The sequence below is a fragment of the Pan paniscus genome, chromosome 5 (assembly GCF_029289425.2).
Source record: "Pan paniscus chromosome 5, NHGRI_mPanPan1-v2.0_pri, whole genome shotgun sequence".
In the NCBI taxonomy this organism is placed as follows: domain Eukaryota; kingdom Metazoa; phylum Chordata; class Mammalia; order Primates; family Hominidae; genus Pan; species Pan paniscus.
This window is the reverse complement of record NC_073254.2, coordinates 59,454,362-59,470,760: the sequence shown is the minus strand read 5'-3', so window position 1 is coordinate 59,470,760 and position 16,399 is coordinate 59,454,362. Positions and strand designations below refer to the sequence as shown.

Sequence of the window (16,399 nt, the reverse complement as noted above, 5' to 3'; positions counted from 1 at the left end):
TCATCTGTGATTATTCAGTGACTTTTATTTCAGAGATTTGTGTTTTCAGTGCCTTTGACAATGATATGATGTCTTTTTTATTATAGTTTAATGACTATACGGAATAGCCAAAGTAAGTCTTTTAAAATTAAGTTTGCATTGTAATATTTAGTTCAAAAGAAACTAGAGCCTAAAGGGAGTACAACCTTCATTACAAGTAATATGATCTAGAATAGTAACTGTTTTCTGAGAAACTTTGTATACCTTAGAGGTAGGTATTTAGGACCCAAGTTTTACTTCTAGTTTTGCCTCTTTATTAACTGTATGCTTTTAAAGTTTTCCTTTAAGTTCTCTAAATCAGTGTCTTCATTTGTAAAATGAAACTAATAAAACTGCTTACTCTTTATTGAGATGGTTTTACTTTATAAATATTTTAAATATGTATATAAATATAAATATTTTATAAATTTTATTTTATAAAACCATCTCAAAGAATAAGCAGTTTTATTAGTTTCATTTTAAAAATAAAAAAAATTGTGTTCATTTTAAAAATAAAACCATCTCAATAAAGAGTAAGCATTATTCTGATCATGATGTTTTACTAGGCCTATGCTATTGTCCCCTTGAATCTTTTTCCATAGATTTCTTAAAGGAATAGAAAAGGACTGCCAGTGTATACTTTAGTATGGATCAGAATGGGTGATCTGAATAGAGGCAGAGGAGAAGGTAGAATTAGGGCACCACAGAAAATAAGAGCCACACTTATTTAATATCTGACCACTGTCTTGATTTTTTTAATGGATTTTTGTCTTTAAAACTGCCTTGTCTCTCTGGGATTTGTAAAATTGGATTACGGTTTGATCCTAATTCTTACAGTTTCTGGTCTTAGGCCGGTCAACATGTACTTAAATGCATTTCTTTTGTCCTAGTCCATCCATTCATCTGTCCCTTGATTCAGCTAGTGAGGCCCAGGCAAATCCAAGCAAAGCATTGCCTCAGCACTCTAGAAGAGCAGCACGGTTCCTGTATTTGGAGAACATACAGTTCATGAAAGTTAGATATTTACTCCCTTTCTCAGTATTTAAGATGACAGTGGAAGGACAGGAGAAAATATAATACTCAGATGTTGAATTATTTGGATCATATGGCCAAAATTTGTTCCTTTTTTTTGTATCTTTGAAACAATTCTGGGGGAAGAGAGGAATAAACAAAAATTAGGTGATAAGCATATCCAAATCATCTTCATCATTGGCCAAAATTTGTTCCATTTTTTTTTAAACAATTCAGGGGAAGAGAGAGGAATAAACAAAAATTAGGTGATAAGCATATCCAAATCATCTTCATCATCTTCAAATCCAAGTCAGTGCATATATAGCTCAAAGAATCTCTGATTTCATGAACCCCCTTGACTATGCTGTGAATACCATTCATGTGTTATATCATGTAATACTCAAGGACATTAGTATTAGTACAGTGCTTCCAGTCTTTCTCACATCATGGCACACATAGAAAATGATAATATTTTTAACACCCACCAAGGTAAATGGACAAGGTAGCTGGTAGCAGATACCAGCCTAGGGGTTCTGCTACCTCAGCTTCGTTCAGCATCCAGAGAGTGAATGGAATCAGTATCTCTACACACCTGTGACGTGCTTGCACTATCAGATACACTACAGTTTCTACACTCTTCATTAGATTACCCCCAGCTTGTACGTCATTTGCTGACCCAGGGCCTCGCTAATTTCTTTTTCTTATGAATAGTTTGAGCATGTTAATTGTAGGAGCTACATGACATGTTTTAGTAAGACAATATATGAAATTTAGAGCATCCCAAAGGAAAACATTGGAATAAAAAATTACCATTAGTTGAAGACAGCTTTTTATAATGAAAATAGGCTGACTTAGGAATTGGGAGTCCTGAGCTTGAATTCTAACTTAGTCCACCTTTGACAAATCACTTCTCTGAGCCTCAATTCCCTTTGAATTGAAGAGATTTGAACAAGATAAACTTTAAGCTGCCTTCTGTTTCTAAGCCATGATTTTGTATTGTCTATAAGTCTTTGCTGTTGAGTCAGCTGCTTTGCGTGGAGTGTTTCCTGTGTGCTAGGCACTGGATAAATGGCTTCTTATATATACCCTAGGGTCAGATTTGTGGGGCTCCTCAGATCAAAGTTTACTGCTTCAATGCTGGAGGAATTAAAAAAGAACTAGGATGCTTAATGAAGAAAAGAGAATAGGCATTGGAGAGGGTGTCTGAAAGGAATGAGGCTTGCCATAATAATTTAGTCTTTCAGATGTTTATGGATATCTTTGAAATATTGTAGCTGGCAATTCTGGCAACCTTAACCTCTGACGATAAATTTTGCTACCTCTCATTTCTAGAAACACTTATTGCCAATACATCAGCTATGTAAGCATATATGCAGAGGCCAAATCTTGGTTGTCCAACTTGGTGGAAGAAAAAGTTAGTGTTAAGAATCCCTTTAGGAACATTCTTTTTCCATAGTTATCCAAATCTTTTCTGTCCAGCCATTTATTGGTTGGAGGAGGCTACCAAGCTGGAGAGCAGCAGAGATGGTATGTAGGAATCATTAGATAATCATTCTCGATCTAGTTCCATTATGGTGATAGTCATTTGCCCTGTGGAATAAAACAGTCGCATTTGTTCATCCAACAAATGTTTATTGCTTATTTACCATGTGTCAGATATTTTCCTGGGAGCTAGAAATTCAAACCTGAGCAGTTCCTGCTATAGTGAGACACAGACAAACAGATATATATACACAAACATACGTACATAGATACAAATTAACGTTAGTATTATCAGTCTTAGAGAGTTTATTTAAATAAACACATTAACAATTTTTTTTTTTTGAAACGGAGTCTCCCTCTGTTTCCCAGGGTGGAGTGCGGTGGCGCGATCTCGGCTCACTACAACCTCTGCCTCCCGAGTTCAAGAGATTCTCCTGCCTCAGCCTCCGAGTAGCTGGGACTACAGCCGCATGCAACCACACCCGGCTAATATTTTATATTTTTAGTAGAGATGGGGTTTCACCGTGTTAGCCAGGATGATCTCAATCTCCTGACCTCATGATCCACCCGCCTCAGCCTTCCAAAGTGCTGGGATTATAGGCATGAGCCACCGTGCCCAGCTGCAACTTTTTTTGTAATGTTCAAAACACATAAATAAATTCTCCCTTTCTTGCTTCCTATTTTCATCAGGAAACATTTATTGAGTCATGTGTCAGATACATTAAAAAGAGGGCTAAAACTAGATCATGCATTTAAATATCAAAAAATACTTCCAAGTAAATAAAAATTAACCCAATAATATACTCTTAAGGAGACGTGGTTGTGTGGTTGTTTGTTTGTTTGTTTGAGACAGAGTCTCACTCTGTCACCCAGGCTGGTGTGCAGTGGCGTGATCTCAGCTCACTGCAACCTCCACCTCCCAGGTTCAAGCAATTCTCCTGCCTCAGCCCTCCAAGTAGCTGGGATTACAGACCCATGTCCAGCTAATTTTTGTATTTTTAGTAGAGACAGGGTTTTGCCATGTTGGCCAGGCTGATCTCGAACTGCTGACTTCAAGTGATCCACCTGCCTGGACCTCCCAAGTGCTGGGATTACAGGCGTGAGCCACCACACCCAGCCGAGACGTGATATTTCTGACACATGCACAAGAAGATGTGTACATACATATATACATATATGTGTGTTTGTGTATATATATAAAAAAAGAAATTTATGTGTATATATGTGTACATATATAATTTATATATTTATCTTTATATGTGTATATATATACACATACATATATACATTATATGTATATATATATAAAATGTTTGTATATGCCCAAAAAGGATACTTGAACCTAGTGGGTAAATAACCAAGATAGACTTGGATTTGTGAGTATGTGGATGTGTGGGAGGTAAGGAAGGGAGAGAGGGAGAGAAAGAAAAAAGGGAGACAGAAAATAAGGAAGGGGAAAAACAGTCATTGGTCTTAGAAGGAACCACAGTAGTGACTAGTAATTTTTACCTTAACTCCTACTGCCCCATCTATATTCTCTATTAAGCTCCAGTTAGTACACCATTATTCATTCCATCAACTGACCTATCATTGGAATGGACTACTCACACAAATAAAAGAAAAAAGAATAATTTCTATTTCAAAAATACAAAAACATCCACAGACATTAGAAGAAATGGTACTTATGTGCTCTAACAACGATGGTAAAGGTAACTTGCTGAAAGTTCTTCCACAACAGAAAAAAAAAATTAAATCTCAGGGATTTTTTTTTTTCTTCGCTGGGCAGAAATTCATTCCAAGAAGTACCAGCCTGTCTTATTTCAAAATGCTCTCCTTACCAAGGAAGCGGAAGTGGTCATATTCTTTCCCACCAAACTATGGATGAATTATAATTATCCTACCTCTTGTGGGACAGTGAAGCAGTAAACATCTGCTATACTGAATCAAAAACTCCACAAATGAAACTATACCAAGTGAATCATACCTGGACTCAGATTAAAGGATCTGTATTGTGTTTACCTTTTTCTTTATTTTCTTGCAATCTAAAATATGGATTTGTCAACTGTGGCCCCAGATTCTAACTGAAAGGGAATATATGGATTCCATTCACTGATTCTTGTTTAACATTGAACATCACAGCTTTAAAGCAGATTGACAATAATATTTGTAACAGTTTTTCTGTTTGGTTTATTATTCCCTCATCATTTTCTTTTTCTTTAAAAGGATGATACAAGTGAGAAAATTTAGATGTGAGGTCCTTTAGTTTTAGTTTCAATAACAAAGGAGCAGAAAGTAATATTTATACTTTATTTCCAAAAGACACCAGCTTCACAACTAGTGTTAGTTATTGTGATTTTATGTATCATGATCTATGTGGTAGTATTACCCTGTTCACCTGGAATAAGGAAAGGAAAATGGTACTTCAATTCTAAGTTTAAGCTGTGAAAACATATATAATAATCTGCTTGCTTTAAAAAATGTTATGTATTTTTATCTTTTAGAGAGCAGAAAGACAAACTCGAATTATGGATTCAGCTCAATATGCAGAATTCTGTGAAAGTCGACAATTAAGTTTCTGTAAGTAACTATTTAACTTTGCTTAATTTTATGCATAAGAGATTTGTGTTATAGATGTACTAAAGTATGACAGGATCTGTTTCTTAGAAATTGGTGGATTTAATATATGTGTAGTTGTAAGTGCTATACAAACAACCTCTACATTGTGGGGAGCCTATAAACGATTTTCCTACATTGTACTGCTTTGCAGTTAATAACATTAAGAGGTCTTAAGTGGTGCTGGTAATATACAGAGTGCAATGGTAATTATTTACAGTACTTTTAATCATAAAAATTCCATTGTCTTAATATTTCCATTTTAATTTCTAGTTTCCTAGTCATATTTACACTAGTATTTCTGATTGCATTTGATCCATAATGGACTCTAATAGTAGTCATGACATTTAAAGGACCCTAATATTAATTATTTTCCTTTATGTATACTCATTACCACAAAGGAACATATCACTGGTCTCTTCCATTTTTGTCTAACCTCCTACCGTGGCATGTATTCAGTGTTAGCCAAATTTATTAGTACATGCTCTAGTAACACTAGTAACCTCGTGGTAAAATTAGTACTTTCACATCACTGCACATCAGCTTATTGAAAGTGTATAATGACTCGTAATAGTGAGCTAGATTGTGTAGCAAAACATCCTTACAGCAAAGTTTCAGTTGTGACTAAGGCTCTCGGGGTAAAGGTCAAAGAAGAAAAGTGTGATGAAAAGTCCAGTCAAAAATATGACAAAGTAGCACATGACCATGGTCTGAGGGATTATAGAAACAATGGTGTCTTTAAATGGAAAGCTATTATGTGGTCACAATAACAGCATATTTGATTTGGAAAAAGAAAGGGAGAGCTTCATTTATAGATTATAAAGTGCAAATAAATGACACATTGCATAGTATCCCATGTAAATGTCAGTAAAATATAGGAAAACATGTTTTGGAAGATTTTTTTTTTCTGACTAAATATACTTTCCAATTTGACTAACAACTTGGCATCGTACATCTGTGAAGCATTAAGTAAATGGCACTTCAGATCATGGCAATTTCAGCAAATGAAAGGTTTTGTATTGTAATTTTTAGGTTTAAAAATGGCATTCAAGTCTTTATAAGTATCAACCTCCAGTTTATAAAGTAACATTTAGTGCAATTGAACTATTTTTTTAAATTATATTTTAAATTTAATTCACTTAAAGGAACAGACATACTACTTTCACACTAAAACTCATAATCTTAAAGTCTCCTAATATGCCTTCTCTTTGAAAATCAGATTTTCAGTTACTTCATGTTTTTTTGTTTGTTTGTTTTTGTTTGTTTTGTTTTGCTTTTGTTCTTTTTTTTTTTTTTTTGAGATGGAATCTCACTCTGTTGCCCAGTCTGGAGTGCAGTGGTGCGATCTCGGCTCACTGCAGCCTCCTCCTCCTCCTCCTCCTGGGTTCAAGTGATTCTCCTTGCCTCAACCTCCTGAGTAGCTGGGACTACAGGCGTGCACCACCACACCCAGCTAATTTTTGTATTTTTAATAGACACGGGGTTTCACTATGTTGGCCAGGGTGGTCTTGAACTCCTGACCTCAGGTGAGCCACTGTGCCCGGCCCATGTTTTGTTTTTAACTCAATAATAAACTATAGTAGATTTAAAAAATAATATTTTCCCTTTCTGTATAAAATAACTATAGTATAAACAGTGTATTATGTTTAATTTTCTTTTCTTTAGAGTGGAAGGACTTGGTCATTTAAAACCATTTATATATGGTGCCCATAGGTGTTTTATTATGAAACCTTGGTGGGGAAATCTGTTTTATATGGCAAAATACTGTGGTTGAGAATGCTTTAATCCACGTGGGTCAGCAAATTCAGAAGCTATTCCTGCACTCGTCAGAGTGTTATGCTCTTTTCATTCTTCTCCTTCTAATAAATTACCAAGATACAGGAATTGTGGTCCTGCCGTATGTATCTTCTTAAGTATTTGATCATAGCCATCCCTGGAATTACTGGTACATTTTAAAATAATGAGTCTGTAACTTTATAGGCTGAGGGTAAGCTGTAGCATCGGCACACTAATCTAATTCACAATTCAGTCTTTTGTTTTCATATGTATATAAGTCAGAGAGTTATTTCTCTTAAAGTCTTTTAAAATCTGATATTACTATTGACACACAAAGCTCATAATCATAACGAATAATTTATAATAATTTAAATCATTAAAATTTATAATCTATAGTTAAAATGTATAATTGATAAATTATTTTCCAGTCCTTTACTTTCAACTTTTTATTTTATATTTGGTTTTATTTAGATTTTGTTTGTAATCAGAGAGCCTCTGTGTATTTTAATTGATTAGTTTAATTTATATGGATTTAATTACTGATATTGTATATGCTGTCTTGTGTTTTAAATTTCTGTGCTTTTTAATTTGCTTTTTCTCCTCCTTTTCTATGTTGTATTTCTATGTTGATTGGGTTTTCTTCATTTCTTTTTCCTCTGCTAGTTTGTAAGTCCTATATTCTCTTTGTACTATTTCAGTTGCTATCTTTTTTTTGATATACATCCATGACTTAAAGTTTTTAAAATTGTTAAATATTTGGCTAGGCACGGTGGCTCACGCCTGTAATCCTAGCGCTTTGGGAGGCCGAGGCAGGTGGATCACCTAAGGTCAGGAGTTAGAGACCAGCCTGACATGGTGAAACCCTGTCTCTACTAAAAATACAAACAAACAAACAAACAAACAAGCCAGGCGTGGTGGTGCATGCCTGTAATCCCAGCTACTTGGGAGGCCAAGGCAGGAGAGTCACTAGAACCCGGGAGGTGGAGGTTGCAGTGAGCCGAGATCGTGCCATTGCACTATCAGCCTGGGGGACAGGGTGAGACTCGTCTCAAAAAAAAAAAAAAAAAAAAAAAAAAAACATTGATAAGTACTTAAACTTTCCTTCTTGGCCTAATGTCATTTTTTCCTACAGCTCTGTACAAGCTTAAAAACACCCATTTTTTTTCTTAAATGTCTTTATTTTGCCCCCATACTTAAATGATTGTTTAGTTGGGTAGGAAATAGTAAGCTGATAGTTAACTTATTAAGACATGATTCACTTGTCTTTTGGCCCCTGTTGTTGGTAGAAGTTTGCTGTCAGTCTACTTATTATGTGTGTTTCCTGTGGAAGAAACTAAGAGAATGAAGACATTGACGCCAGGTCCCCCCTTATATGGGGAAATGAACACACTGGCCAAAGTAGTTGCTCATAAATATGTATAAAGGAAAGGAATAAGGAACTCCTGCTAGGGAAGTTTCCAGGGAAAACCATGCCCTCTGAAGAAGGCTATTTTCAATTAGGTTGAAGTTGCAAAGTAGTTTCTTCTGAGTGGAATGAGCATTCCAGAGGACCCTAAGGAAAAGACTGGGAATGGAAAGACTGTTGGGAAGGGATGGGATAGAAATCACTGAATAGTATGCAGGCATGAGAGAATGGAATATTGCAAGAAACTTAAATTTTGTTAGTGATCATTGATAAGAAAGATAAAAAGTATGTGAGATTAACCTTAAATTTCCATATGAAATTATCATGTAAAGTTGCTTTTTAAGTTCATCGCAGGCTGAAAATCCAGGTAGTATTACAAAGCTAATAATCCTAGGAACTTTTGACCATTGCTCAGGATTCTGTTTGTTAGTCAATTTCCAGGTTATCGTTTCTCTCCTGATACGTTGGGAAGAGGGGCGAAGGAGAAGGAACTTGTTTATTCTGAGGCCCCTCTCACCTCTTCATGAAAACAAACTGTCTTAACTAGAGTTATCTGTGCCTCTTTTGCTGGAACCAACAATACCTTGGAAGGGTCAGGCTCTAAAGCCATCCTTCTCCAGGTGACAGGGAAGGAATTAGCTCTCAAAGAATCTCCACCACTTGGTGGAACAGCAATAACCCAAGTGGTTTTTGGACTTCTATGCATGTCTTTTGATGAATAGAAAAGTTTGGACTCTACTCTTTTATTTAAAAAATACTTCATTCATTTATTCATTTCTTCTGGAAATATTTCTTGGAGTCTGCTAATGCCAAGCAGTATTCTAGGTGCTAGGGATACAGTTGGAGATATATGGTCCTTGTCCCTGCATTCTCGGTGGTTACAGTCTAGCAAGGAAGCTAATTCTGTTACGTGGATAGATCCAACTGAATATTAATAATGATCCTTTCCCTCACTTTTAAAATCAACTGTTTAGAGCACAGTCACAAAATATCTGTTTCTGTCCTAAAGATCTGTCAAGGAGATAAGTGATTAATGTACATCTCATTGATCTTGCCAAATTGCTGCCTGTTAACTTTAACTTCAGAAGTATTCCACAGATGTTAAACAAGTGTTTGTGAGCTATCGCAGCATACTAGTTAGATGGAATGTTGTATGTCAGAAAGTATTTGGAAGATTTGTTACTTTGGGGAGATAGCTTTAAGGGGGATTATCATAATTCTGCCATATTTGACAGCTTTGGGTATATGCTTCGATAGCAGGACTTAATGTTTTCCATGATTTATTTAAAAGAGAACTCTTCTGTATGTGGAATCCTTGAAGATTCTATATAGAAGGATCAAAATATCATGCTTTGAGTTACTATTAAGTGTTTTATAGACCTGTGGGGCCAGATTAATCAAAAGAATAATCAGTGGATTATAAAGAAAATCTTACAGATTTCATAAAATCTTCACTATCAATCTTTCCCTCTAGGTTACTAGTTAAATGAATAATGTCTAATGAAGTCCCTATATCAAATTAGACTGCTTAGCACTGTGGCAGTGTAGAGATATTTAACTAAAGGTTACATACGTGCTTGGTTCTGTATATGCTTGGTACTATTACACATGCAGAGACATAAGGCATGGTCTTCTCCCACAAAAATTTGTAATATGGCTTAAGAAATTATAAGCATTTGTGAAAGAATATCTGATGGTATCAGTGTTCAATAAATGGCTAGAGTAGGGAAGTATACCTTTGGCCTGTATGATCAAGATTCATATGAATGAAGAAGAGTGATGGCAGAGCATTCCATGGAAGGAAAGGAGTAGGAGTAGACACACAGAGGAAAAGATTCAAGGCCAGGTGATGGTTTAATAGGGAAATATCCTAAAGGCTGCTTGGAATCAGTCTGGATGGTTTTGAGTCATGCTTAAGAATTTAGACATCTTCATAATCAGAAAAAATGTAACCACAGGCTTAGATTAGACCAGATGTCAGTTTATTTAACTTTAAATTTACAACTTTGAGCCATTCTGGTAATAGACACTTTTTTTTTTTTTTTTTTTTTTTTTTTGAGACAGTTTCGCTCTTGTTGTGCAGTGGCGCCATCTCGGCTCACTGCAACCTCCGCCTTCCGGTTTCAAGCAATTCTCCTGCCTCAGCCTCACGAGTAGCTGGGACTACAGGCACGCACCACCACGCCCAGCTAATTTTTTGTATTTTTAGTAGAGATGGGGTTTCACCATGTTGGCCAGGATGGTCTCCATCTCTTGACCTCGTGATCTGCCCACCTTGGCCTCCCGAAGTGCTGGGATTACAGGCGTGAGCCACCGCGCCCGACCTAGACACTTTTTTTAAACGTATTTATTTAGTAGGTTTTTTGGGGGAACCGGTGGTGTTTAGTTACATGAATCTTTTTTTTTTTTTTTTTTTTTTTTTTTTTGAGACGGAGTCTCGCACTCGCCCAGGCTGGAGTGCAGTGGCTCCATCTCGGCTCACTGTAAGCTCCGCCTCCCAGGTTCACGCCATTCTCCTGTCTCAGCCTCCCAAGTAGCTGGGACTACAGGCACCCACTACCATGCCTGGCTAATTTTTTTTGTATTTTTAGTAGAGACGGGGTTTCACCATATTAGCCAGGATGGTCTCGATCTCCTGACCTCGTGATCCGCCCGCCTCGGCCTCCCAAAGTGCTGGGATTACAGGCGTGAGCCACCGCGCCCAGCCTACATGAATCTTTAGTAGCAATTTCTGAGATTTTGGTGCACCCATCACCCAAGCAGTGTGCATATTGTACCCAATGCGCAGTCTTTTATCCCTCACCCCCCTCCTACCCTTTCCCCTGAGTCCCCAAATTCCATTGTATCATTCTTATGCCTTTGCGTCCTCATAGTTTAGCTCTCAGTTATAAGTGAGAGTATAGGATATTTGGTTTGCCATGAGCTGGAGGCAGCGTTAGGCATGTCTGAGCTCAGACTCTTCGTGGGCGGGGCTTGCTGCGGCTATTGTGGGGGATGAGGGTGTGGCTTCTAGAACAAGGGAGTTACGTTGCCAGGGGCATTATGGCTGCCTCTGTTGCCCCACGCAGGTCGCCAGGGAAGTGGGGGAAAGCCAGCAGCCGCAGGCCTCACCCAGCTCCCATGCAGCCCACAGCCCGAAAGGCCGGTCTCACTCCACCATGCCCTCTGCCCGTAACAGCACCAACTTTATTTCCAGGCAGCTGGTGAGCAGGGCTGAGAACTTTCCCCAGGCTACCGGCTTCCTAGCTGAGAAAGCAAGCCTACTCACAGTTCCTCTGCGTCCCACAGAGCCTGCAGCGGTGATCCACCTCCTTCAAGGGGTCTGTGGCTCTTGGCTTTCCTGGTATATTCCTACGGTAGTTCTTGGAGCAAAAGTTCACAGTGTGGGTCTCCACGTGCTGCTCTACCCATCCAAGTGGGAGCTGCAAGTTAATCCTGCCTGCTATCTGCCATTTTCTTCTGAGACTAGAGAATATTTTTGAAAAGTATTAGCAATAGTTTCTGTATGTTTCTTTTTTCATCACAGGTTCCTTCTTGCAAGATTTTCTGTCTATATGAGTAAATTAAGGTTACATCAGACAAGAACATCTTCTGACTTCTTGTTGTAACATGAGCTGTAGCCAATGGTAAATCTGACAGTGTGAGAAGTATTAAACATTAAATGCTTTAATATACTATGTCATATAGCATAGGTGTAAAATAAAAGACCCAAATACGTAAGAGAGTTGTTGAAAACAACCATTGTGTTGCCTTATAACTGAGAGTTAAAACTTGGATTTCTTGGGGCCAGAATATCTAGACATTAATTATGCATTTTATGTGCATTATTTTTTGTGTACAATTCTGAGTATACTTTTTTAAATTTTGTGATAGTAATGTGCAGTATTAAAACACTTTAAAAATTAAAATTTCTGCACTTGTTTTTTTTAAATGGCCAGCCAAAAAAGCTTCCAAATTTCGAGACTGGTTGGACTGCAGCAGTATGGAGATAAAACCCAATGTTGTCGCAATGGAAATCTTAGCATATTTAGCATATGAAACTGTGGCACAGGTAAGAATTCTAATCTGTCATATCGGGCCACACTGGCTGGTTTTTCTTTATCTCTGCCCATGATCAATTCTTCTTCTCCCTGCTGCTCTACCAGTAATAACAGCCATGAATTCTCTCCTGTGGCATTTACATCATTTTCTAAAATTTAGTTCAGTTATGTGTCTCTGCATCCTCAATTCAAGTGGATGCTAGGATAAAAAAGAGTTTCCTGTACCTTTATCTTAATGAGAAATGGAATCCCTGCATGCTTTTTCTTGACATTGAACTCAAGTCCGCATCTGCCTTGTTTAGAGATTATTTTTGAGCTTTGAAAAACACCTTTCTACATATGTGAGAATTTAGGAGTACTTACCAAATTCTGGGTCTGGAATCTCGCCCTCTAAAAGACTTTCTCAAGATGTGGTCTTTAGACCACAGGCATCAGCATCTCCTTGGTTCTTGTTTAAAATGCAAATTCTGGCCAGGCGCGGTGGCTCTTGCCTGTAATCCCAACACTTTGGGAGGCCGAGGTGGGTGGATCACCTGCGGTCAGGAGTTCAAGACCAGCTTGGCCAATATGGTGAAACCACATCTCTACTAATAATACCAAAAAAAAGTTAGCCGGGCATGGTGGCGGGCACCTGTAGTCCCAGCTACTCAGGAAGGCTGAGGCAGGAGAATCATTTGAACCTAGGAGACCGAGGTTGCAGTGAGCTGAGGTCGCACCATTGCACTCCAGCCTGGGCAACAAGAGTGAAACTCCGTTTCAAAAATTAATAAAATAAAATAAAATAAGCAAATTCCTAGACTATATGCTTAAAACAGACCTACTGAATTAGAATCTCTGGACTTAAAGCCCAGAAATCTGCACTAGTGACTGTGAAATAAATTTTGAGAACTACTCTCCTAAAAAGTCAGAATATATCATGACTAGGTCCATTCACCAGTCAATGAAAGTGTGTGCTCATGTCTACAATATAGATTTTTAGGCAAGCAGGATTATCTGTAACATTCAGAATGTATTGCTTTTAGGTTTGCCACTTCAGTGGCATTCATGATTATTTCTAGCTATGTGACTTTCATTCTTCTGATCTTCTAGTTAGTGGATCTGGCTCTTCTTGTGAGGCAAGACATGGTAACCAAGGCAGGGGACCCCTTCAGCCATGCCATTTCTGCAACCTTCATTCAGTATCACAACTCTGCTGAGGTAAGTACAAAAAAAATCTGTCTTAAAACATTTGTGAATTTTGACACATATCTGGTATTTACATTAGTGGTTCTTTAATAAAGATTATGCAGGAGTGTATAACCTTCAGTCAAAGAATCTTAATACATTAGACGTTCAAATAAGTATTTAATTGAGCACCTACTGTGTGCCAGGTCCTGACAGTCCACTTAAGACAATGACTTTTTTCACGTTTTTCTTGCTTCACTTAGCTTTCCTAGCCCTTCATTGAAAGGGATAGTTGCAAGGCATTTCTTATTTTTATGGGAGATGAAAAACTGGTTTAGGTAATGTTGGAAAAGTCATTTATTTCTTTGTGCTTCAAAAGATAAGAGGGTTATCATTATTATTCACATAATAATCCCTGGCATTTATTGATAACTTTCCATTTCAATTATTGATTCATCTCTAAAAATGATTTAAAGAAGCTTGTCTTCATTCATCTTGAGTTTTTAGATTGCCCCTACTATGTGAAAATTATATTCTTTTCTGATCTGGCTTTGCTATGGGAACTGTAAAGTTTTCTTTCCAATTTTAAGGCTCTGTATAATAACTGTGCACCACTTTTAGTATACAGAATATCCTCTGTAAACAGCATCTACCTCAAAACCAGAAATGTATTGCAGTGTCTTGAATGTATTTGCCAATATTTGACCCTTTTCACTAACAAAAACAGCAGTTTCACGTAATTCAATCGAATATCCATAGATAAGACAGCAAGAAGGTTAAGTTCGCATCTACATGTAGAGTTGTGAAGTAAGTTTTGGATCAAGTTGGTTGAAATATATAACCTGAAAATGGCTAAGCTCTGTTTTATAGCCATACCTTGATTACACATTTCTACTCCTTGTTAAATATCTATAGGCAAGGATAGTGGTTCAAATCATTTCTAAGAAGTAGTTGTAATCTTCTTTAGGTCACAGACCCCTTTGAGAATCTGATGAAAACTATAAACCCTTTTTCTATAAACACATTCACAAATTTTGCCTACAGTTTCAGATTGTTCAGAGACATTCTGAAGCCATTCTGTGGATCCAAGGGATCTGTGAACCCTATGGACCCTAGGTTTAAATTTCTCTGCTCTAGGATACATAGAAAATATGTTAACATATATGCCCATATAGCATCTTATTACAAACAAAAGGACAATTTAACATTTTCTTATGCCCCTTGGAAAATCAAATTGGCTTGGAAACCAAATAGGGATTAAAATGTTTATGCCCATTAAAAATCCATTTTTTTCTTAGAAAAGGTCATACATCATTATCAGTCAACATACAAAAGTCCCTAAAGCTTACTTAGTTGATTAATCACTATTTGTTTTCTTTATGTTACAAACCCAAATTATGATGTCAAAAAAAACCCTTTAAAATGTCTTTGATGTTTGTTCACTTTATGAATATGTGTATAAGTATGCTTTCCATTAACATCAGACAGATTTGTCATAACATTTCTAATTGAGAAAATTTACTGTGAACACAACGGGCCTAGTTTTCTTTTAACATTCAAGTGATTGTTTGCATGCCTAGGAAAACTCTTTATTTCCCCTCTTTTCTTGGTTCTCCAGGGTGGCCAAGCTGCCCTAGGCAACTGCTCAGCAACCGCAGCCGCTGTTCCCAGCTACCCAGCAGTTGAGAGGAATATCCTATATGTGCTGGATTTCCTGGGCTCTCTGGGAGGTGGGAGCATGAGTGTCAGAGAGCCTCCTGACAAAATATGTTAGTATAAGCCTCAGACTTTTTTCTGGCTGGCAGACACCCCTCCTCTCCTGTGACTGGTAGTCAAGATGAATATTCAGAGACTGGAAGTCTTCCTTCCTGCCCTTTATCACTTGACAAAATCAGCAGCTAACATCAAGGGCCTGTACATCAAATACTATACCAAATTGAGTCCAAAGTGGGGCTCTGGAGACTGATGTGATCTCTGTTCAGGGAGACAGGATATTTTGTAAAACAAATAAGCAAATAATTGAAAAAACAGTTTAAGATGGCATATACTGGTTTCCAAATGAGTGACTCAGACAGAAAATACAGAAGTTTAAAAAAACAAAATAACCTTCTCTAGTTGCAGTCAAAGACTTTAGAGAGAAAGCTAAGGTTAAAAGAAAAATAGGACTATGATAAGGTAGAAGTTAGGATAATACTCTAGGACTCAAAGACAGCATAAGTACCATTTTAGAAGGAGAAAAACCCAATGCTGTTTAAAATATTCAAGGATTAAGGTTCATTAAAGAGGAATAGTAGGCATTTGGATTAGAAAATTAAGGCTCAGATTATATAGAGTCTTAGACTGCTAGAGTTAGGAAGGAATGAATTGTTGATGGTTTCTTGGCTGAAGGGTGAGGAGTTCAAAAGGGTGTTTTAAGATCCAAATGGTAGTGCCATGTACAGTGGATTAGAATTGGAAACTCAAGATGTGGGTTAATACACAGTGCATTTTATTTTAAGGGGTATCATTCTTGAGCACTAACCATATAAGGAACTGGGCTGGTTAAGCTTGGGTTCTTACTAGATTAGCAAGTTTAATATTAATTCAAGTTAACTTTCTAGATTTTCTATGTTGCCCAGGCTGGAGTGCAGTGGCTATTCACAGGCATGATCATAGTGCACTACAGCCTTGATCACCTGGACTCAAGCCATCTCTCTGCCTCATCCTTCCATGTAGCTGGGACTACAGGCACACCACTATGCTCGGCTATTTTTTAAAATACAGTATGAAGAATTGTGGGCCAGTAGTGCAGTTGGTATGATTGATAATGAGGAAAATGTAGATTAATAATACCATACATTAAAATGATTTTGAGATTTTTATTTGCCTGTGAATTTCTTAGGAGCCAATA

The 16,399-nt window shown here is 37.3% G+C and overlaps 1 protein-coding gene across 12 annotated transcripts in view; it reads left to right on the top strand.

Moving 5' to 3' along the window:
- SUPT3H (SPT3 homolog, SAGA and STAGA complex component) overlaps positions 1–16,399 on the top strand; it is a 597,091-nt gene that overhangs the window by 445,921 nt on the left and 134,771 nt on the right. For 10 of the 12 annotated variants that reach the window (XR_010112435.1, XR_008955665.2, XR_003028305.4 and 7 more), the window contains 3 exons: positions 5,013–5,088; positions 12,244–12,356; positions 13,435–13,542. Coding sequence is in view for 8 of the 12 variants with exons in the window: in XM_063605298.1 (XP_063461368.1) it covers positions 5,013–5,088; positions 12,244–12,356; positions 13,435–13,542 (297 nt within the window). In the remaining 4 variants the exon portion in view is untranslated. Of the gene's footprint in view, positions 1–2,880; positions 3,536–5,012; positions 5,089–12,243; positions 12,357–13,434; positions 13,543–16,399 lie in introns of those variants that run through there. The other 2 variants (XM_063605300.1, XM_063605299.1) reach the window with 2 other exon arrangements.